The following is a 24685-nucleotide window of genomic DNA, read 5'->3' on the forward strand; positions in this document are numbered from 1 at the left end:
TTTTATTTATTTATTTTTTCGGGGCAAATGGAGAGCAGTTTCTGGCTCAGTGGGCCTGGGGACATGTCTTGTGTTGAAGTGGACTGGTCAACATTTGTTTCTGTTGTTTGCGCACACCTACATTCTCGTGTACATGTACATTGTTGTTTGTCGTTCCTTTTTCTTGTGTTTTTTTTGTTTTGTTTTGTTTTTGTTTTGTTTTTTTCTGTTCTCTTTAACAGGCATCAATACTTTTATTTATCTTGCTTTTCTTTTAAGAGGATTATGCATCGCGATGGATTGGTATCTAGCATACATCTTTATCATGAGGTACTTTTCTCCACATGTTTTGGGAATGTCCAGTTGTTGTTATGGACTCATGTGAATTCTGTTTTGTCCTTTTTACTACAAATTGATTATGTCTCTAATCCAGGTTTATGTCTTCTCAATGACGATTCTAACTGCTGTATGAGTTCATTAAAGAAGAGAATGTTGTTTGCTGGTTTTACAGCGGCAAAGAAGACAATAATACAGAACTGGTTTACTCAGATGAAAAATGATCTGAAATTGACATTTGACATTTGAACTCCAGTGAAGTCCACTATATGGAGAAAAATCCTGGAATGTTTTCCTCAAAAACCTTAATTTCTTTTCGACTGAAGAAAGAAAAATGGATGACATGGGGGTGAGTAAATGATCAGGAAATTTTCATTCAGAAGTGAACTAATCCTTTAAGAGACACAAATTCAATAGAAATGCAAATGACCTGCATGTATTTGTGAGATGATGTGTCAAAGCAGAAGTCGTCTCAAGCTGGTTTTGTGATCTTGACAATCAGTTCAATGTTCTTCAGTGGCCTTCAAGATCACAGATCTGAATCCAACAGAAAACCTTTGGAACAATAAGAGATCTGCAGATATTATGGGATTCAATCATGTCAACATGGAGCAGAATCCAGAAACCATCTTGGAAACCTTTTATCACGCCTTCATTGATAGATTTTACTGCTTTGCAAATTTTTCAAAAGATTTTTTACACTCCTGTCCCAGACTCAAACGTTCAGTCTAAGCCTGTGAAAATCCATCAAAGATATCCTAATATTACTGTGGCGAGGGGGGCGTGGTTCAGCGGAGTCGGCAGCGGGAGAGAGAGTCAGGAGACGAACGGTGAGTGAGTGGGTTAAATGCAAATGACGAACACCTGTCTCTTGTTTCAGTAATTGGTGTGGAGAGAGTATATAACACCAGGAGAAACAGGAGTGGGAGAGAGAGAGACGGACTACTGACTGCTGCCCCGCTGGTGATCTACGTGTGAGAGAATTGTGAATGATTTGTGACCGCTTTGTGCCTGTCTGCACCCCTTTTGTTTTGTATTGTGAGAATTAGTGCAAATAAAAAGCAGTCAGTAGTCAAGCCGACCCTGTCCTCTTCCTTCCTGAATACTGAACTTTGCTACACTGGTGCCGAAACCCGGGAAGGAAGACGGAAGCCGCCGCCATGCAATCGTCCTCCGGATCGCCATTTGCGGAGATTATCACCTCCCTCGCGGTCATGCAACAAGAACAACACCAGGCCCTGCTGGACTTGAGACAGGATCAAGAGAGGTGCTTCCAAGTCGTTGTTCAAGCCCAGCAGGAGGACCGCGAGAGGTTCCGGAGCTGGATTGACCGGGAGGTTCGACCGGAAGCCCTGGAACCTCGAGCTGTGCCCGCCCACCTACCACTCCACAAAATGGGATCTGAGGACGACCCGGAGGTATTCATCGATCTTTTTCAGAAGACGGCCGAGCTGTCGGGCTGGCCGCGGGACCAGTGGCCGATGCGCCTGGTCCCGCTGCTCTCCGGGGAGTCCCAGATAGCGGCACAGCAGCTTCCGGTGCAGAATCTCCTGGTCTTCGACGACCTAAAAAGGGCCATCCTCCAGCGGGTCGGCCGGAGCCCTGAAGAACATCGCCAGCGGTTCCGTTCCCTGGAACTGGGCGAGTCCGGCCGACCGTTCGTGTTGGCCCAACAGCTCCGGGACTCCTGCCGCAAATGGCTGTTGGCTGAGGGAAGCGACGTGGAGAAGATTGTCGATCGGGTGGTACTGGAGCAGTTCATTACTCGGCTCCCACGGAGGACAGCAGAGTGGGTCCAGTGCCACCGCCCCACGTCGCTGGACTCAGCCATCCACCTCGCGGAGGACCATATGGTGGCGTGCCCAGGGGTCGGCGAACCCCTCCCATCTGTCTCTCTCTCCCCGTCTTCCCCTTCTGTCTCTCTCTCTCGTCCTGTCCCTCTCCCCAGGTCCCGCCCACCTGTCCATCCTCGAGTCCCGCCCCGGGGGCGGGGCGGGGTTGACCAGAGCCAGTTTGGGGGTCCCAGAGCCCCGCCCAGGAGGGCGGGACTGACTTCCGCTGGACAGGACCCCGCGCCTGTTTCTCCGCTCTCTCCACGCCAATCATTTACCCCACTCCCTGCCACTGGGGCGGCGGGGAGGTCTGGGCCAGCCTGTTGGCGTTGCGGGGACCCGGAGCATTTCGTGGACAGGTGCCCAGTGATGGAGGTTGGGACAATGGTCCGGGTCCCGGACGCCCCGCAGGCTGCCCCCGGTCAAGCTGGCTGGTATCAAATACCTGTGAGTATCAAGGGGGGTACCTATCAGGCCTTGGTGGATTCAGGCTGTAACCAAACCTCGATCCATCAAAGCCTGATTTCATCCGGGGCATTGGATACAAGCCGCGTGGTTAAGGTGCGGTGCGTACACGGGGATGTGGTGGTATATCCGGTAGTGCCGGTCATTATCCAGTTCAGGGGCCAAAAGCATAGCGTTGAGGTGGCAGTTAATCCGCACCTCCGGCATCCGTTAATTTTGGGGACAAATTGGCCAGCATTTTCTGAATTATTGGGTTATTTATGCACGGATGCCTCTTGGGGAAAACAGGCGATGGTTGGGGATGCGCAAGCACAGGCGGGAGAGACTGAACGGGGACCACTGAGTGCTGCTTCAGGGGAACAGAGTGAAATTGAGAGAATAATTCTCTCGGATCGCGATGACTTTCCCCTGGAGCAGTCTCAGGATGAGACCCTAAAACGTGCATTTGAGCAGGTCCAAACCATCGACGGTCAGCCTCTCCAGCCTGGACGGGCGCTTACTTATCCATATTTTGCAGTTATAAAGAATCGGTTGTATCGGGTGACCCAAGACACCCAGACAAAAGAAGATACAACCCAGTTGTTAGTTCCAAGGAGCCGCAGGGAAATGCTTTTCCAAGCGGCTCATTCTAATCCAATGGCTGGACACTTAGGACAGGCAACAACACTAAATCGCCTCATGACCCGATTCTTTTGGCCGGGCATTCACGAGAATGTGCGCAGGTGGTGCGCGTCTTGTCGTGAATGTCAGTTGGTAAATCCACCGGCCACCCCAAAAGCGCCTTTGCGCCCCCTCCCATTAATGCAGGTCCCCTTCGAGAGAATTGGTATGGACCTCATCGGGCCATTAGAGCGATCAGCCAGGGGACATCGCTTTGCATTAGTCATTGTGGATTATGCAACTCGATATCCTGAAGCAGTGGCCCTCCGCAGCATTTCCGCGAAGAGTGTTGCGGACGCACTGTTTACTTTAATCTCCCGGGTGGGGATTCCAAAAGAAATCCTCACCGATCAAGGCACGGCGTTTATGTCACGTACTTTACGCGAACTTTACGAATTATTGGGCATTAAAGCGATCCGTACCAGCGTCTTTCACCCACAAACTGACGGGCTGGTCGAACGTTTTAATCGCACGCTTAAAACCATGATTCGTAAATTCGTACAAGAAGACGCCAAAAATTGGGATAAATGGTTAGAACCCCTGTTGTTCGCTGTGCGAGAAGTCCCGCAAGCCTCCACGGGGTTTTCCCCCTTCGAGCTTCTTTACGGACGCCAGCCCCGCGGGGTACTGGATGTCCTGAGAGAAACTTGGGAGGACGGACCATCTCAGAGTAAAAACGAAATTCAGTATGTAATGGACTTGAGAACAAAACTCCACACTTTGGGGCGGCTATCAACGGAGAATTTGTTACAAGCCCAGGACAGACAGAGCCGGCTGTACAACAGGGGAACTAACTTGCGTAAATTCGCACCGGGAGAGAAAGTGCTTGTATTACTTCCAACGTCAAGCTCTAAATTATTAGCAAAGTGGCAAGGACCATTTGAGGTCACACGGCGGATTGGAGATCTCGATTATGAGGTTATACGGTCTGATAGGAGAGGGGCACGTCAGATTTATCACCTCAATCTCCTTAAAAAATGGAATGAGGCAGAGGCAGTGATGTTGGCGATGGTGATTGGTGGAGAGGATGATCTCGGGCCAGAGGCGAATACCAAACACCAATCTCTCGCACTGGCCCCCGGAGGAGATCATCTCTCGCCCTCCCAGCTCACTGACCTAACGAAATTACAAGCAGAGTTTGCGGACGTGTTCTCGCCCCTACCGGGCCGTACTAATTTGATTCAGCACCATATCGAGACAGAGCCGGGCGTGGTAGTTCGCAGCCGGCCGTACCGTTTGCCTGAACATAAAAAAAAAGTGGTTCAGGCAGAATTAGGAGCAATGCTTGACATGGGCGTAATAGAAGAATCCAACAGTAACTGGGCGAGCCCGATAGTTTTAGTTCCGAAAACGGACGGCTCGGTTCGGTTCTGTGTGGATTATCGCAAGGTGAATGCTGTGTCGAAATTCGACGCGTATCCAATGCCACGGGTGGACGAACTGCTTGATCGGCTCGGTACGGCTCGGTTTTATTCGACACTGGACTTAACAAAGGGATATTGGCAGATCCCCTTGTCTCCATTATCTACAGAAAAGACAGCTTTCACCACGCCGTTTGGATTACACCAATTTGTTACCCTTCCGTTCGGGCTGTTCGGGGCTCCGGCTACCTTTCAGCGTCTCATGGACAGAATTTTACGGCCCCATGCTGCGTATGCTGCTGCCTATTTAGATGACATAATTATATTTAGTCATGACTGGCAGCGGCATATGCAGCATTTGAGGGCTGTCTTGAGGTCGCTGAGAGGGGCTGGGCTCACGGTCAACCCGAAGAAGTGTGCAATTGGGCGGGTGGAAGTAAGATATCTGGGCTTCCACTTGGGACATGGGCAGGTGCGTCCCCAAATTGATAAGACGGCAGCAGTTGCGACCTGTCCGCGTCCCAAGACCAAAAAGGAGGTGAGAAGGTTTGTACCTAATTATTCGGACCTCACCAGCCCTTTGACTGATCTCACTAAAAAGGAGGCACCAGATACGGTCCAGTGGACGGAGCTGTGCCAGCAGGCCTTTACCCAAGTGAAGGCTGCTTTATGTGGCGGGCCGTTGTTACACTCTCCTGATTTTTCTCTCCCTTTTCTGTTGCAGACAGACGCGTCGGACAGGGGGCTGGGTGCAGGCCGGATGGCTCCCCGGCCTGAGTCGGGCGGTGGGGGTATGTGGCGAGGGGGGCGTGGTTCAGCGGAGTCGGCAGCGGGAGAGAGAGTCAGGAGACGAACGGTGAGTGAGTGGGTTAAATGCAAATGACGAACACCTGTCTCTTGTTTCAGTAATTGGTGTGGAGAGAGTATATAACACCAGGAGAAACAGGAGTGGGAGAGAGAGAGACGGACTACTGACTGCTGCCCCGCTGGTGATCTACGTGTGAGAGAATTGTGAATGATTTGTGACCGCTTTGTGCCTGTCTGCACCCCTTTTGTTTTGTATTGTGAGAATTAGTGCAAATAAAAAGCAGTCAGTAGTCAAGCCGACCCTGTCCTCTTCCTTCCTGAATACTGAACTTTGCTACAATTACTACATATTAAATCTATGATGACCTAAATAAACAAAGAGTGAAATAAACTGAAACAATTATTTAAAAATGATGACCATATAGTTTCAGCATCATTTCCAACTGTTTAAGAGACAATAGTGTCAGTGGAGATGATTGAGATTAAATATGAGACATGTGATGTATGTGGAAAACAAAGAGAAATAAACATAAATATCAGTTATGAATGCAATATTTGTACTGACTATGATCATGATGAAAAATGAGGCTTATTGCAGAATTACCAGTGATTAACAATAAAACATCTAAACTAAATCTGCACATGATTCCATTAATTTCCATAATAATATACTGGGCAATGAATATGCAAATATATTACAATTTAGCAGTAAATGTACACTGTTCTTAAAGAGACATTTTCACTATGGTGTATATGCTGATGATTTTGATGCATCACTGATGTTACGATCCTCCCAGTTTGTCTAGGGGTAGGAGGATGTAACAATTATTGTAAATAAAATAAAAATAATAAATAAAACGAAAATGACTGACGGTCACTTCAATCCCCTGATCCAGAAAAGCCACAAACACCAAATTAAGCAAAATAACTTAATGTATTTAATAACAATTCAAAGATAACATCAACAAAAAGAAAGAAATAAAGGAAGCAAATCTTCAGGAGAGTTCCAGGCCAACATAACAAACAAAACTTTCTAACTGACAAGGGAAGCATTAAATAACCTATATATACAATTTTAAGACACAAGCCCACGTTTTTGTTCACTAGTAATAAAGTCCGACTACGCCACCCTAAGGATTAACCCCAGGGAAAATACTCAAACCACTCAAATTGAGTAATAAAGCACACAGGTTCGGTTCCCTCATAAAATTAGGCCAGAGACGTAAGTATAAAAATACAAGAATAATTTAAAACACTGAATCACAAAAAAACTCTTGAAGCCCCACTTCAAACAAAAGAAAACAAATTACACAAAGAAAAAGATAAAACAAACAAACCAACTTAAGTAGCAATTATATGTGGATATGTAAAACAAAACGGAATGATACCAGCAGGGCTGAGGCTCCCCACGGCAGGAATTAATGTAGAGTTTGGTTTCACAAGAGCACACTTCCACGCGCACACACACCCGTGCAGGCACGTGCACACATAAACATAAAAGGGGCTTGAGCCCCTGCCCTTTTTCTTCCTCGAGAGAAAGTGCCCTTTTTTCTGGGGTGCTTTTTTTTTTTTTTTTTTTTTTTTTTTTTTTTTATAAATGAACATATATTCCTGTTTGCGCACAGCTTCCATGTCAAACAAATATATTTAGGGTGCTGAAAAAAAAAAAAAAAAAAAATACTATATCAGGTCGGCTTTGTCGAGTTCAGATGCCCTCCCTCCTCGACACGCCATTCATTCCCGCACCCATGTGCGCCACCTCGTGTTTGCTGCTGGCTGAAAACTTGTGACTATGCCCGGGAAAGTGCAACTGCTGTCTGGCGATGAGAAGCGAAAAAGAAAAAAGCCCTAGATGGATCCATCCCGTGCATTTCTTTCAGGTAGCCTATGTATGTTCTCAAACATGTGAATTATTTTAATGTGCCATGCATTGCGTTTTGAACCATGGTAAAGTTATATCTGTAGGGCTGTCAATACCAGAAGAGGAGAATTCCACGGACGAGCATCCATGAACCGCATTATTCCAATTAAAACTATTTAAAAATCATAATACCGCATTACATAATGCTATTCTTAAATCTACGCTTACACAGGATAATACATCAATAAAAGTTTAAACCCTCACTCTGAGTGTGCATGTTTGATGTCATATTCTTGTTGAAGAAATTACAGTGGCTGTAGCATTTCTATAAAAAAAAAAGTGTCCGAATATTATTATTTAACTAATAATATATTTTTAATTATGGTGGTTGGCTTTGATCGTGCTGTGCTGTGTAACAACAAAAATCAGCAGGCGTTTGGCGCCCTCTGCAGGCATTTGTTATAATATGTAATGTATTTAAAACATTTCAGGGGGAAAAAAAAAACTCTTGATGTGTTTAAATATGCAGATTAGCTTGTTTTGGTTAATTTAGAAGAAATCTACAGATGCAAACAGACGGAGGGTAGTAGGCTTAAAACAAACTCCATCTAAATGTGTAGGGTCAAAGTTAAGTTTTCTTCCCATTAGAGTAAAAGACATGGAAGCAAAAATGGACCACAATCTTAAAATTGTCCACTACATGAAAGAAGTATTCCAATAACACCAAAAGAATTAAAACGATTTATCGATTTGTGCAAAATAAACAAATTATTAGTGAAACAATGTCCCTCTCCTTGGTGCAGTCATTTATTCTAAATATATAGCTACTTGAAAATAGTTGCTGTTGCCTTCTCTTGTGATAAACCTAGTGAATACTAAAGAAGACCATGGTCTCTGTGTGAACTGATTATTTTGTAGAAACCTGTGGAGTATAAAACAATTGCGTAAGTAAGTGTAAGGAAATTAAAATAAATTGGTAAGGAAGTCAAAATTGTCTTAATATATTTATGAGAAGTGCCCTTTTTTCCACTTGAGCCCCTGCCCCCCAAAATGTCTGTGCACATCCCTGCACCCGTGCACTCTAATCACACTATCAAACACTCAAAGTGTACACTGCACACGATGAAAGAGAACCACCACTACAAGGAGGGAGACCAATCCACCCGTGGGACCTCAGCTCCTGCAATAAATCGAAAAGAAAATAAATAACTATAAAAATGGACTTGGCAGAAACGGCAGTATGGACATCACTAATGAAGCAACTCCTCACGTAAATGGTATCAAGGACAGACAGAAGTAAGGAGAAGCAACAACGTAACCTTAGAATCAGATAGTTGATCTCCTGAAATTGTTCCATCAGGAGCTGATCACACAATTTGAGTTGCATTAATAGATTGAGCACATGCAAATACAACCACAGAACTTAAATGCTTTTACAGAAAAGAAAATCAAATCAGTTCAATTAAACAAAACTTCCACAAAATTAACAAAGAAAAACAAAAAGGTTAAATGATTTAACTCAGAAAAGAAAAAGAAGAGAAACAGAGGCCAGTTTAATCTCTTCCTATAAATGAAAGAGCTATTCAGGCCTCCCAAACAAACCAAAACATGAAGCAGGGCACTAGAACGGCACGTAAAAATCAGACCAGCAGTCCCCGTTAATAAATGGCGATAATTTAGTCTGCGCGGCTGTATAAACAGCAGCTCCTTTTAATAGCTTGAAGACGGCAGCAAACAATCACGGCATAGAACGAGAGGGAGAATCCATCAGGATATCACGGCAAATAGAATGCTTTATAGGCACGAGTTTGTCGCAGTCATACCCACCGATAGCACAATGGGATACAGGTAGTGATAGCCGAATTCGAAACACTGCTTCATGAAGCTCGGAAGCTTTATGAATCTTTTGTTTCGAATCAGTGATTCGGAGCGTGTATCAAACTACCAAGGTCACGTGATTTCAGTAAACGAGTCTTCATTACGTCATCACTGTTTCGAAACGTTTCAAAACAGTTCGAAATTTCAATGGTTCACCTGTAGAGGGCGATGATAAAGTGAACCCAGATTCATTGAGAACAATTGAACAAGTGTCTATGGGCTTTACCCCAGGGCCGTGCACAGACCTTTTGAGGGACATGTGCTGAAACTGAAAAAGGGCACCCCCCTAATAATGCATATTAACTTCTTAAACATTAACCATACTGTGTGACCATATATAATATGGTTAAATGTTAATAAATTAAGTGTATTAGCAGATAGCCATCATAAATCAAATAAGAAATTTCTTAGAAATATATTTTACCTAGCTGACGAGGATCACTCGCTTTGTGTCAAACTCAAATGCAGTTACGCCGGGTTTTTGACCATCGAATGTGTGCAAATGTGTGATTTGTCCGTCATTAAAACGACGGCATCACATTAGGCTAAGTCATCATCAATAGGATATGAGCGCTCAGTTTTTCCTGTTGTAAAATACGTTTGGCCAAAATCTCAATCTATAAAAGATGTAATACTACTGTATGCACAGGCTATTTAAGGCTATTTGTAGGGTATTGGCTATGACTAACTTAGCTGGCAAATGCTAGCCCCCTCCCTCTCTCTCCGCCGCCGGTCCGGTCTCAGGCCTCAAATGCATAAAATATGAGCCTTTATAGACATACTAGTGTTTCTTCTGTAAAGACAACGTTGTACTTATTCAAACAACAAGATATTTATTTACCGTTGTAAAACATTCAGCTGCTCTGCTGTGGATCTGCACTCAGGGGGTGGAGTTAAGAGGTTTGACTGACAGTTTGAGAGGATCCAAAAAGATTTTGTCACAAGCTCTTTTTAATACCTTTAATTGGCTAAATATATTTGTAAATCAGACAGACAGACGTAAAGGGTGACCAATAGCATTGATTTATTGAAGAAAATAAATAAATAAAATAAAACACCTCCAAAAAAAAAAGGGCACTTCGGAGTGTAAGGACAAAAAGGGCATGTGCTCTGCACAGGTTGAGCCCTACCTGTGCACGTGCCTGCTTTACCCTATGGTTTTACCTGATCTCTGATCAGTTTTATACATTTGTAGATGTTTTAAGACATTATGTAATTAGACATTAGAATAATTAAAATGAATAATGGTAGTTATTAATCTCTTATTTGCCTGTTTAGCTTGAGCCATGGAACAGAGAAACAAGCCCTGAAAATCTTATTAGATGATTAGTTAATTGCATAGATTTTACTTTCAATAAAACTTTTGCAATACATTTGTAAAAGGTGCTTTTATGCATGTTTGGCCTCAGTTTTGTTGCATTTACACGGTTCTGACCACTAGGGGTCACCGTGGAGATGGGTGTCAGATTGTTTCGAAGCCTCGACACATTATGGCACATTTGCTTCAACTGCTTCAGTGTTTCGCGAAGCCTCGATCTGCCTCAATATTATAATGCAGGATTCCCCACAGCCTCGGGCGTTTTCTCCCGCACCACGCGCACTTCCCGCCCACAGCATTTCAAATATCTCACGCTGCTACACGGTAAAGGAGGAATTCATTTTAAATTCGATTAATTACGATTCTGTTAGGATTCATGTCCACAAACAACGTTAATGAACTATAAATCACACATTCAAATGCTGCATTATCTAATATATTAAAGTAAAACATATTTCCAGATTCAACCTACCTTTCAGTCCGAGAAAATCGATCGATTCGAGCAGAAAGTTCAAGACTCTCGTGCGTCGTGACGTCAGAAAAACGTCTGACGCGGGATCCTTAAAGTGCAGGTGAGATGTTTTAAGTAGTTGTGAATTTACTGTTTAAGTTGAAAGAGTGTAGAGTTATTATAATAATAATGTCCAGCTTTTTCATCTCACTGACTTCCAACTGGTTGGAGTTTATCTACACACTTCAGTTGGCAGAATTATTTTTTTATTTTTTATTTTTTTTGGGACTAGAAGGAAGGGTCATGAGAAGCATGAATGCTAATGTGAATAAAGTGTTGTATGAGGGGACAGATGGATTGACATAGCTTAGTCTAAGTTCCACCAGTGATGAAGCTGACCAAAAATCAACATTGATTCAATGTTCATATTTTTCAACACTGAAAAGCATTGAAATTTCAATATTGATTCAATTGATTCAATATTATTTAGCATTGAATTTTCAATCTCAACCAAAATGATGATTCTGATGGAATTTCAACATTGAATCAATGTCACCTTGCTATCTGGGAAGTAACTTGTCAACAAACTCTCATTAATGTATTAGTAGACTGTAGTAGACTGTTAGGTTTCGGTTCGGGTAAGTAGAATAAGTTGACATGTAAATGTTGACATTGTAAAGTTACTTACAGTCAATAGAATGTCTAAAGTAGACCACTGAAATACCAAATCTTATATGTAGAGAGTTTATTTATTTATTTATTTTTTTCAGTTTATTTTTGTTATCAGCACACACTGTTGTAAATCCTGCCCACTTCTTTGCATTGTCACACATGCTTCAGTGCTCTGAGAGTGTTTATAGTGCTGTGAGTTTAACACTTCATGACTGAGAGCAGAACAGAACACAATCTTCATCATCACACAAGACAAAAGAACAACAATGAACACAATCACCTTCTTCATCTGGACTCTCACTCTCTGCATTCAGGGTAAATATCTTCTATAAATATCTTGAAAAATAAACAACCACATCTCATTTACAGTCCAATAACCATTAATGACTAAAATATGTTAATTTCAGAGAGCTGGGGACAAGTGACAGTGACTCAGAATCCAACAATAAAATCCATCAAACAAGGAGAAACTGTTACAATCAGCTGTAAAACTAGTCAGCCGATTTCTGGCTGTAGTGACTGTGTGTCTTGGTATCAGCAGAAACCTGGAGAAGCTCCTAAACTCCTCATTTATTACATAAGAAGCCTTCAGTCAGGAACTCCATCTAGATTCAGTGGCAGTGGATCTAACTATGGCAGTGATTTCACTCTGACCATCAGTGGAGTCCAGACTGAAGATACAGGAGATTATTACTGTCAGAGTTTTCACAGCATCAACAGTAACTGGGTGTTCACACAGTGATAAAGAGTGGTACAAAAACCTCGGTCAGTCAGACGTCACAGTGATGCACTGATACAGCTGAGAGATACTGCAGCTGCTGATGGAGGATCACAAACAAGTTTAGCAAAGTTTCTAAAGACTTTAAAGGTAAATGTAATATATAAGATTTAAATACATTCTCTTAACCCAGTTTATTGTTCATTGACTACTCTTAGTATGCCATTCATAGGTTTATTTCCCCTAAATGTGTAAACATTGAAACTCCCAGGCACCATCAAGACATTGAGAGCGTCCGCTCAGATCCGTCAATCTCTTTCCAGATGAGACCATGACTGACATGTTACATGTGAAAATACCTTCAGTTACAGAGTGAAGGCCAAAATTCACTGCATTTAGACCCACAAAGATTAATCAGGTCTTGAACGTGTCAAGGCGAACAGGGCATTGGATCCTCCAACAGCGCTGGCCCTCCAATTCTGAAGGGGGAATTAAACGCAAAGTAAAACACAAACAAACACACACTTTACACAATATTCGTACATATATCTGTAAAAGCCTTCAATCAGCTCGACATGTGCCTCCAAAAAACAAACAAAAACACAACAACAACCGAACCTGTTCTATGCAGTCAATGGGGCTCTGCGTCCGACGGCAGGAGCAACCTGGTTTACAAACTAAATGAACCACAAGCAAATTCAAAATAACTAAATACAAAAAAGAACACAAATTAACAAATCATTTAAATCACAATACAGTTAGAACAAGCAAAAACAAATCAATCCCAAAAGAATAAGAGAAAAAAAAAAAAAAAAACTCACTGGTGGATAACTGCCCGTTGTACACCCCCTCAAGACTTTGATTTGAGTTGATACATACGAACGTTCAAAATTAGGAGTAAAGCACCAGGCGGCAGGCCAGACTAATGACCCGGCTGATCCCACAAGTGTCGCATGCTGGAAGAAATCGGTTAGGATTAACGAGTAAACACAGTGCAATATCACATGAACAACGGCGGTCAAACTAATAGTGCTGATCTGATGGTCCGGTCCAGCAGCTCAATCACACAGGCTGATCTCACACATCTCCAAAGATTGATCCCAGAAACAATATAACGGCCACGAGAACACAGTTCGATGTCCAAGCAGTCATCTATGGTGAAGCAAACATGAACGGCAGACATCCAAGCAGCAGTTTAAAGGGAAACCAAAGACCGCTGCAACATCTCTTGCATTGGCTCAGACATTAACTGTGTAAATACAACACACACCAAGAGTAAGGATCACTAGCTAGGTCACTAATAAGCAACCAAACCCATAGTAGAAATGTCTGTCAAATGGCGACTCCCATAACACAGGGAACTCCATGGTAGATAGAATGCATTTCCATGGAAACAGCCATCACTAAAAGCATCCCACAAATGCTCCTCAATCCACACTACAATGAAATAATGTAACCCTGCATGGCACAAACAAACAGCCCACATCACGGCTGAATACTCCTACCTCTCGGACATTCACACGGTGCGCCGGAAATCCTGTAACTCCGTCACTGACGCTAGGCAGACGCACTTCTGCATAATGTCAATACTGACGCTTTTATATTCCACCAAACAAGAGCACAATTAAAACCCGCCCCCTCCACATCTATCTGAAAAGGTAGAAACACTTCTACAACCACACAAAATCATGATGGAAATCTATAGATCCCCAGTTGATTTAGCTTCAAAAGACATTGATTCATTAACTGGGAATTACCATTGTGTTGGTTTTGTGTGGTTGTAGCAGTAGTTTCTACCTTTTCAACAGAAATGACCTTTATCAACTCTAGAGGTCCCATCCACTTGCATTATATGGACTCACAGAGAGGAATTATTTCTTAAAAATGTTTGTGTTCCTCTGAAGAAAGAAAGACATTTACATATGGGATGACATGAGTGAGTAAATGCGAGAATTTTCCTTTTTGTGTGGAGTATCCCTATAACACATGATGAGGAGAGCATCAACTGTAGCACAAATGAAGAGCAAATGAGAGAAGAGTAAATATGACCTTACCTCTTCAATCTGAAAGAGTGCAGTCCTCAAAAAACTGGACTGTTCTGTACCACATTTCTCCTTGTGTAGGCGAACCTTTTGGACAACTTTTCTTTTACTACTGATCTGAAATCAATCAGTAGCTCACATCATTTTTCAAGGCTTTCATCTGTTTCTGCAGTTGGATTAGCATTTCATTTGTGTTATGTACTGTATTGCAATAACATGGCCTCGCCCCCTTTGTTGTGTGTTCTCAGGGGCGGGGTTTATGTAAATTGTAGGGTTAGAGATGTTACCAATCCAGGAAGAAGCTCGTTGTAGTCCCTACCAGCCGTTTGTTGTAGTCCTTAAACAGAATTCTTTAAAAGAAAATATCTCCCTTTGCTTTGAACTTTGAGCATCATAACTTTGCAGATGTTATTTATGCTCAAACAGCAACATTACACACTAACTAAAGTTAAAAAAGTCAAATCATAATCAACCACCCCTTTAAGAAATGTGCATTGTGCAATAAATAAATACTCCAAATAAAGTTTAATTATAATTTTATATCAGTAAGTTCTAAATGATATGTCAATAAATATGTTAATGGATTTGAAGGATACTTAGTTTGAAATTAATGTATTTTAAATAGATTTTGGTATCCACCTTATTCCTACGCCCCATGACGCTTTGTGTGAATTATGGGTGTAACTTCCGTTAAGCTGTAAACAGTCAGTGAAAGACTCGCTCTATGAAAGCAATAATACATTTAGTTTTTTTTTTAAACTGGGTACAATGAGATGACATTTTTCTACTCACCCTTCAACCAACGAACATTAAAAGGACATTTAAAAGTGTAAAAGCATCAACAAGGTACTTTCAACAGGCCATGAAAAAGCGAGATTCTTTCCACAGAAATAACGGACGGGTTAAATATAACTATAGTGATATATATCTGTATTGAGTAATATACATTGCCTTAATAAAAAATGTCCATGAACTTCAGCATTGTGTGATACTATTTCAAAGTGATTTCCATCATTTTTACAGATAATAAATTGTATTTACCTGTGAAAACAAACTTGGAAAGAGACGTGAGGCTTTGAGGAGAAAAACGAGAGATTCTTCGTTCATTCCACTGAATTATTAATGGGATATATCGTACATTATATCGGGAGAACAGACCACAAATGTGCAGTATATGTTGTCCTTTTTCATACTATTACAGCGGCATGCAAAGGGACAAAAGAAAATAATCACGAGGATAGAAAGCAGCGACTGAAAAGAGATCTTGCCACAGATATTCATTATAACGTTACGTTAAAATACCAAGCGTTACGTTATTCTCATGATGTCTGAATATAAAACATGAAAGAAAAATTGACAGCTCATTCAGTCAAACTGATGGATAAGCTTTATTTGTAGGGCAACCTTATGATTTGAAATGATTCATTTCAGTCTTTTTAAACGGAAGTTCCCCAAACCAGAAGTGCAACCCATAATTTGAAACGCAGTAGGTTAGTCAGGAATAAGGTGGATAGGGCCAGCATGGGAAGTGGGAGTGCTGTGGACCAGCTACACCAGCACAGTTTTTCTTGACCAGTTAGACCAGGACTAAACCAGTCTGGACCAACATGGCATTCATGCTGGTTTATGCTGGATTTTTCAGCAGGGTGAGTTGACATTATCGTCCCACTCTCTTATCTGTCACCTTCCTCCAATGCATTAAGTATGGAGGTGATATTAATATACTTTCCTCATAATTCAGGAATGGGTGAATTGTCAGAGCAGAAAGTGGACTTTGTCTCCATTAGAGTCCCACTTTCTTATCTGTCGCCCCTCCAGCACAAGTCTGTGATAGTGTAGACGTGGAGCTGAACTCTACAGGCCCTTCAGGAGCAGGTTTGGACACTAAACGAATGAGACAAACATTATAGTCTTTATCCACCTTGTTTTTAACATAAGAGCAGCTCGGCCATTTGTAAATTGAATGTGTCTGGCTTCAGGTGTCATTCACTTCTGAAGACTTTGGGAAGAGAAGATACAATATGCTTATTCTTTGTCATTTATTTATGAGTGTTTCATCAACTTTGGGCACCTAATATCCCAGGGGTTGAATTTTATTAAAATATAACAGATATAACTTTTGTCTTTTTGTTATAATCCTTTAACCAGACTATCAATGAGAAACAAGAAGTTAAATCAGACTTTATAAACATTGTATTTCAAGCTTGTCAATCCTTTGGAGCCCCTAAAGGGACATGGTGAAGGAAAAAAATATGATGGGAGGAAAAAATAAAAATAAGTCAATGCTTTTGCATTCGCCTGCAAACAGCTCAGAAGGTTTTGTGAGAGAACGCAAAATTTCTCGGGGTAACGCAAAAGTATTGTTATTCCTTCCATCTCATATTTGTTTGTCCCGTGTTCCTTTAGGGGGTCCATAGACTTCACATATGAATGCTGGGTGAGAGAAAACACATTGACAATGAATTATAAACCTGCTTCTCCTTGGAATACCATGCAATGAAATGTTTATTTTGGGAATTGTCTTTGAAATGTCTTTGAGAGTGAGCTGCAGTCTTCAGGATAATGATTTAAATAGAGAGAGTCACTTTGCATTGTCACACATGCTTCAGTGCTCTGAGAGTGTTTATAGTGCTGTGAGTTTAACACTTCATGACTGAGAGCAGAACAGAACACAATCTTCATCATCACACAAGACAAAAGAACAACAATGAACACAATCACCTTCTTCATCTGGACTCTGATCTGTATATCAGGTATACAGTGAAACTCTGACTTGCTTATAACTAAAAATACTAAAGTTTTATATTTTATGAATATGACATCTATTTCTAATATGACACATGCTTTTTCTATTGTCTTGATGTACTTTACATTTAAATCCTATTCATTTCTCTTCCAGGCTCCAGTGGACAGATCACAGTTACTCAAACTCCTGTAGTTCATACAGTCACACCAGGAGAAACTGTTGTGATGAGATGCAGCGCCAGCACTCCTTTAACAGGCTGTACTCCACCCTGTCTGTCCTGGTGCTTACAGAAACCTGGAGAAGCTCCTAAACTTCTCATATATGAAGCAACAAGCCGTTATACTGGAACTCCATCTAGATTCAGTGGCAGTGGATCTGGCAGTGATTTCACTCTGACCATCAGTGGAGTCCAGACTGAAGATACAGGAGATTATTACTGTCAGAGTTGGCACTATATCAACAGTAACTGGGTGCTCACACAGTGATAAAGAGTGGTACAAAAACCTCGGTCAGTCAGACGTCACAGTGATGCACTGATACAGCTGAGAGATACTGCAGCTGCTGATGGAGGATCACAAACAACACAATGGTGTATCAAACCTTTCAGAGACTTTATTTATTATGACATATTCATATGTTTTATCCATTACTAACTGAACTAAAATGTAGAGAAAATATGTGTGGTGCTTGTTCCAGCAAAACTTGCCACTACAGTGTCATCTAAGGCCATTTCCATGTCTGGCTCATTTGTAGCATTAAGTTTAAAGGAAAACAAATACATTGTGACACGCACAGTTGTGACACAGCCTGTTTCGCTGGTCCATTGAGTCAGATTCACTACAACTGAACTGATCCAGGGTTTGTTCAGGTGATCTCAGACTGTATTTTTTATTTTTTTTTGGTGCAGATCTTGAGCATGATTTCCATGTTCATATATGCCTAAACAAACCAAACTAATGGAAAAATGCCCCACTTTCTGAAACAAATGCTCCAAACACAAGTGGTGCTCACTGCACAACCAAATGATATCCAGCTCCACATATATGGAGATAATGGGTGAAGATATGTTTAGTGATAGGGTTATGGCTGTGGTTAGGGTGTGGTTGGACTGTCTAGCTCCACCCGTTATATCCAGAGAAGGGGAGCTGGACATCAAGCTCCACCCAAAGACAATACAAGCCGAGTTACTTTGAGCTTATAGTCCTAAAAGCTGTGTGTGTTTGTGGAAAAAAGTGAGTTTATAATGAAAAAATAATGAAATAAAAAGACGAAAAAAAATGGAATGTGATTTGACAAGATCCTCCATTAAACTGAGGATCCTCTTCTTTCCTCTCTCGGCTGGACTTCTTCTCTTCTCTCATCTCTTCATATCATCTCGTCTCTGTCTTTTGCTCTATTTTCTTCTCTCTGCTGGGCTTCTTCCATCTCCCTGAGTTATGTCAAAAGTTCAAAAACTACTTTGTATATCCTTTTTTGTTTGTTTGTTTGTTTGTTTGTTTGCACAAGTGGCACTTTCACATACACTATTAGAGATGCAGAGATGTTGTTGAAAAGGTTCTGTGCGTGAATCAAGAAACTTCAGAAAGTCGCATCTATGCACAGAAAAGAGAGGACACTGTGGTGGAGGTGCAGCCTGATGATGAGCTCCAGCCAGCGCTCTTGGACCAACCTAGTGACAGAGCTGCACAGGACAGAACTGTGAAAAACCATTTTAATTATTGACCTTGAATAAAAGACAAGACAAACATACCTAGGCTCATCTGCATTTTTCCCCCTTACTTTGGACAGGACAGTAGAGAATAACAGGAAAGTGTGGGGTGGACAGAGGGGAACAGGATTGGCAAAGGATCTCAAGCTGGGATTCAAACTTGAGTCACCAGAGACACAGTGGAGCAATATGTCAGTGATCTAACCACGGGACTATCGGCACTGACGCCCATGTGCATTTAAATGGTGATTAAAAACTGTTGCACTTTTTTAAGTTTTTAATGTAAAAATATGAAGAAAAAAAAAAAATCACTTCCTATTCCCCCCTTGCTTGGGAAGTGGTAAGAGTTATAGTGTATTATCTATAACTTCAAAAAAAAAAAAAAAAAAAAAAAAAACAACACATGAACGCATTATCTTAGATATTTCAATCCAGCTATACTAGTTAAATTCACATGTGTATTCAAAGAACCTAACTAGCCAGAATATTATGATATTAGATGATCTTGCATTTGTCATTTGATCTCAGAAGCGCTTTATGAAAAACAGACCCAGGAATCAAAGAACACGAGAAACAAAAAAACACACTGTGTGAAATACTGTATCTTACAATGTGCTGGACTTTCTTATTCCAATGACAGAAATGCACTGTCAGTAATTTCAACCATGTTTTTAAGCATATCTTTCTATTTTCAAATGCCAAAAAACATTTTAAAGTTCAATAAAAAACAACTGTATTTCTCTGAGATGAACTGCACTCTCTAAATGAAGTTCTGCAGTGTAGAATGAAACTTTTATTGTTGCTTCTACTGATTCACACAGCCTGATCTGATGAATCTCAACTTGATCATGATGAACAATTGCAGAATTAACAGTGATTAACAATAAAACATTAGAATGTTTATATTCTAATATACTGGACAATGTATAATAATCCTGTACATGCTAAACTCATCTCTTTATGCTACAGTTTAGCAGTAAATGTTCACTGTTCTTAAGGGGGCATTTTCACTCATGTGTGTATATATATATATATATATATATATATATATATATATATATATATATACACACACACATTAATTCATTAGTGTTGTACCTCATAGCCTTCATCACCTTCTCCTCAGTGAGTCTTTCGTGGATATCATGAGTAAAGGTGACCTAAGAATCATGACTCCTGCCTCTGTGCTTTGAAATTAGTTATGGATATGATTGTGAATGTAATGCTGATGACTTTGATGCCATCCCTGATCAGTCTGACAGTTGAACTGAGTTTGTTATGAACTGTAACATGACGACACATTCAGTCAGCTGCAGTATCTCAGTAAAGGCTGTTGAACTGAACTGTTAGACGCTCCATTACTGACACTGCAGTTCCACACAGTAGAAGAGCACAGTGTGTTTTAATGCTGCTGGAGCTCATGGATGTTGTTCAGTACCAGAGAACTGAGAAATCTTCCACCCTGAACACTGATATTGTGTCATTCAGAAACACAATTAAACCAAAGAGCTGCTGCAGTTTATTACATCAACTAATAATGAGCCCAGAACAGTGCAGAATGAATGATAGAAAGTGTTCAGTGACCTTACAAAATATTAATAATGACCAAATCAATAATATACAGGATTCTGTCAATAGACTTCAGAAATGTGTGTATAATTGTTTGACATGTTTCACAACATGAGGAAGTTGTTGGAAAATGTCTTTTGTGACTGATCTACAGTCTTCAGGATAATGATTTAAATAGAGAGAGTCACTTTGCATTGTCACACATGCTTCAGTGCTCTGAGAGTGTTTATAGTGCTGTGAGTTTAAGACTTCATGACTGAGAGCAGAACAGAACACAATCTTCATCATCACACAAGACATGATGAAAAGTGATGCTTTCCATTTGACCCACAGAAAGATTTACATTCTTACACAATTACTGTCAGAACGACTAATTCTTGATTTGTGATGTTTTGTTGTTTTTAAATGATTTTTATATTTTTATTCATTATTTCACCACCTTTTTTTAAATGTAAATGTTCAGCAGAAGTGAAACTGGTGTGTTCCAGTCCAGATCATGTGACCAATCAAACAGTGAGACTGAAAAGCCCATTTGCATTGTCAGGGTGGAGTGATTGTGATCCTCTCAGAATAGAGCAGCTCTGTCTCCAGAGACCATGTTCAAACCCCAAGAGCTTTATTTGACATTTACATCAAGCTTGTGAAAAGCACCTGCATCTTCATCTGTTAGTTGAATGATGTTGTCAGACACAAAGTGAACTTGTTGAGAAGCTTTATTGAATGTTACAGCAGATTGAAAGATCACACAGTGCTTTGACACGCCAGCTCTCTTTCAGTATTGAGTTGTAAATCACTACAGCTGCAGCACTAGACTCATGTGAATCCTGCCTGACACAGGACACTCAGATACGGCTCATCTTCAGGAGAGAAACATCAGCACTCAGAGCTCTTGTGGAACGAGACCTCATGAGGAGCTCCATCATGTGTTACTCTGCAGACGTACACCTCTCCCTTTTCCCAGCGTGCTTTGCTGAGGGTCAGGACGCTACTGCGGCTGTAGCGGCCGTCCCGCTGGCTCTCTGCGCTGGTCACGACCCCCTCGGTGACCTCTGACCCGTCCAGTGTCCAGCTCACCAGCGCCCCCTGTGGAGAGTAAGAGCTGAGCAGGCAGAGCAGTGCAGCTGAGTCTCCAGAGATCTGCAGAGAAGAGGGCGGCAGCAGAGACACTGAGGGCTTCACTGTGGGACCAGCTGCAGGAGACAAACACAACACATTCACAAACACAAAGAAAACACACTGTTTCACTCACAGCATTTCAACAGCAGCAAAAATCACGACAATCTGATCCTTCATGTCATTCAACATCACTAGAGCTGATATAATATACAATATACAAACTACACAATCACTATATACATTTAAATCAAACCTCAGAAATGAAACTCAATATACTGAGACACTGACTGCTTTAATTCCAGCAGTTTTTGCATCCCAATATAAAGCACATTTTTACTTACGTGAGATATTCAACTCAAAATGTAACTCAAGTTCAAAGTTTGACTAAAGCTCAGGCCAAATGATGATTATATCACTGATAAGAACTAGAAAACAATACAATTCGTAAATTGTACTTGAATTATAAAGCACTGAATTATGAGCACAACATGAGCAAAAGAGATTCAGTATCATTGACTGAAATACAGAAAGTAGCAACATTTACATTCTGATGTCAGATCTATTTTTTCCCCATGTATGATATCTACAATAAAAATGAACTACATATGAACACAGTATAGAAATAAATAAAAAATAAAAAAGGGAAATTAAACCTGTAATAAACTGATTAAACTCACAGTGAGACTCATTATGGAAATGCATTTAGATTTATTTTATTTTTTTTTAATGCTGTTCTTCTGAATGAATAAACATGACAATATCATTATTTTCGATTAAATATGAAACAATATCAGTAACACTTTACTTAAAGCCTTCATACAAAATATATTTTAAAAGTATTTTAATGCATTAATTAATCTTTCTTTTATACATTGTGTATGATCTCATGAATAATTATAACCGCAATTATAACACATTATAATACTTATCTATTCATTGTTACACAATGCATTAAAACTCATGACAAAACAACCATTTTCAGATGTAATAACGAATTTGCATATATTATATTGCATTTTTGCATTTATAATGCACATTTTAATGCACAATTATTTATGAAAAGATACATATAAGGCATTATAACATACATTATGAATACCTTTAAGGCTTCAAGTAAAGTGTTACTCCAATATCTAATAATAATCGCCATTAATGTTTTTCTTGTTTCAACTTTAAATCATTTTAACTCTAAATTGTTCTTTATTACACTTTATTGTATGCTGACAGTTACATTGTACTACTCAAATAAGTACTGAGTAATATTAATTAACTGCATGTACTTACTATAGAGTTACAGTTAGGGTTTGGTTCAGGGTTAGTTACTTGTATTTATGCATAATTTACTGTTATTACTATAATAAGTACATGTAGTAACGTGTAACTTCTTCACCTTAAAATAAAGTGTAACCTTTTTTTCTTAAATAGGAATTAAAAAACAGACTTACCGAGCACCAGTTTAGTTCCTCCACCGAAAGTCCACCACAGTGATACAATCTAATGAAACGGTCGTACAAAAACCTCTATTCCACTCGAGTGAACACAAACTCCAGCAGAGAGAGAGAAACAACACTTCAACACACTGATATTAGAAGAAACTCAGATCTTCTCAACACTCAAACATTCAGTTTGGACAAAATGCTTCTCAAAGGAACAACAATCACTTTTTCACACAAATAAGCATTTATTGATCTCATTTACAACAGACATGATTCATTTAGGCTTTATATCCTGTATTTCTCATTCGTTCTCTCGTTGTGTGCTGATATAACACTGTTTAAAGAAACAGATCTGTGACCTTTGACCTCTTTTATCATGGATGATGTTGTGGAGTTTCTCATAATGATCTTCTGTTCTTCATATGAAGCTCAATCATCATGATTCACAGAAAAACCTGCAGCTTCAGACTTCAATCTTCAGTGAAAATCTGTTCAAATATTGAGTTTACTATATTACGTTCTATATTGGAGTGTGTAAAATCATGGCTTCATTGACCTTTTAAATTCTTCTACCTATACCAGTTTACTGCATAAACTTCATAAATGCCTCAACAACTTCGCTTTGAGAATTTTCCTCTCTCTTCCTGAAATTTTCTACATTTTATTGAAACATGTTCTACATTTTCTTTACAATCACATACCTCACATTTATCTGTTTATTTTACTCATAAGAAATAACGTATTATTACTCTTGTTTGTCCTAACCGTAGTCTTGTGTAGATTATTTCCTCTCTTCTCTTTCTACAACCCCTGGCAAAAATTATGGGATCACCACACTTAGAGGATGTTCACTCAGATTTTATACTTTATAGCAAATAAACAAATCACAGATGAGACACAAAAAAGGTTTTGTTCAATAGCTTAACATTCTGGCTTCAGGAAACATACCTCAAACAAATCCACTTTTGTTACTATTATTAATGCCATGTCTTTTTCCAGAGCAAGTGGAGGAAAAAAATATGGAATCATCTATTTCCATTTTAAACAAATACTGGGACAAGTCTAAAAATGCTAATTAGTCAGCAGTTAAAAGGGAGTGCTTGCACCTTAATGGGTTGTTTGACTTGGCTAATTGAAATGAAATATGGCCCCAAGAAGAGAGTTCTCAGGTGAAACAATGGAAAGGATTATAAAACTCCTTCAGCAAGGAATTTCAATACGGAGTATGGCCAAAGAAGTTGGTTGCTCCCAGTCAGCTGTGTCTAAAATTTGGTGCAAGTATAAACTAAATGGGAAGGTTATAAAGCAAGACATACTGGCAGACCAAGGAAGACGTCAGAGCGTCAAGATAGAAATCTCAAAGCAATATGCCTTTACAATAGAAAACACACAACAAAACAAAAGAAAAACAGACAGAATCAGGAGCCAATTTTTGGGACAGAACAGTAAAAAACCAGCTTGAACTTATATAGAGAGCTTACTGAGCTTACATATAGAAAAGCCAAATGAAAACGAGTACTAACACTTAAACAAAAGAAAACAAGGTTACAGTGGGATAAAGAGAAGCGATCATGGATTCTGGATGATTGGATGAAAGTGTTATTCAGTGAAGAATCGCGAATCTGCATTAGCCAAGGAGATTACGCTGGAACTGTTGTCAGGTGCCGTTCTGATGAAACATATAAAGACGACTGCTTGAAGAAAACAATCAAATTCCCCAACTCATTTAT

At 40.3% G+C, this 24685-nt stretch overlaps 1 protein-coding gene and 1 long non-coding RNA gene across 2 annotated transcripts; one reads left to right on the forward strand and one right to left on the reverse strand.

Moving 5' to 3' along the window:
• Positions 1-434: 434 nt before the first annotated feature.
• On the forward strand, positions 435-5738 carry LOC127506769 (zinc finger protein 500-like). Its single transcript, XM_051883594.1, has 2 exons — positions 435-2594; positions 5358-5738. Exons 1-2 carry the CDS (start codon positions 1476-1478, stop codon positions 5514-5516), a joined length of 1278 nt encoding a protein of 425 aa, XP_051739554.1. The 5' UTR covers positions 435-1475; the 3' UTR covers positions 5517-5738.
• A 15591-nt stretch (positions 5739-21329) lies between these two features.
• On the reverse strand, positions 21330-23248 carry LOC127506937 (uncharacterized). Its single transcript, XR_007928158.1, has 2 exons — positions 22965-23248; positions 21330-21593 (listed from the first exon to the last, which is right to left on the reverse strand). It is a non-coding gene; the product is annotated as an uncharacterized LOC127506937 (long non-coding RNA).
• Between the last annotated feature and the right edge of the window lie 1437 nt (positions 23249-24685).

The sequence above is a fragment of the Ctenopharyngodon idella genome, chromosome 24 (assembly GCF_019924925.1).
Source record: "Ctenopharyngodon idella isolate HZGC_01 chromosome 24, HZGC01, whole genome shotgun sequence".
NCBI lineage: Eukaryota > Metazoa > Chordata > Actinopteri > Cypriniformes > Xenocyprididae > Ctenopharyngodon > Ctenopharyngodon idella.

Coding starts and splice junctions, on each gene's coding strand:
- LOC127506769 (XM_051883594.1), top strand. CDS start 1,476: ATGCAATCGTCCTCCGGATCGCCATTTGCGGAGATTATCACCTCCCTC. Junction 2,595..5,357: donor CTGGCTGGTATCAAATACCT/GTGAGTATCAAG, acceptor TTTCTGTTGCAG/ACAGACGCGTCGGACAGGGG.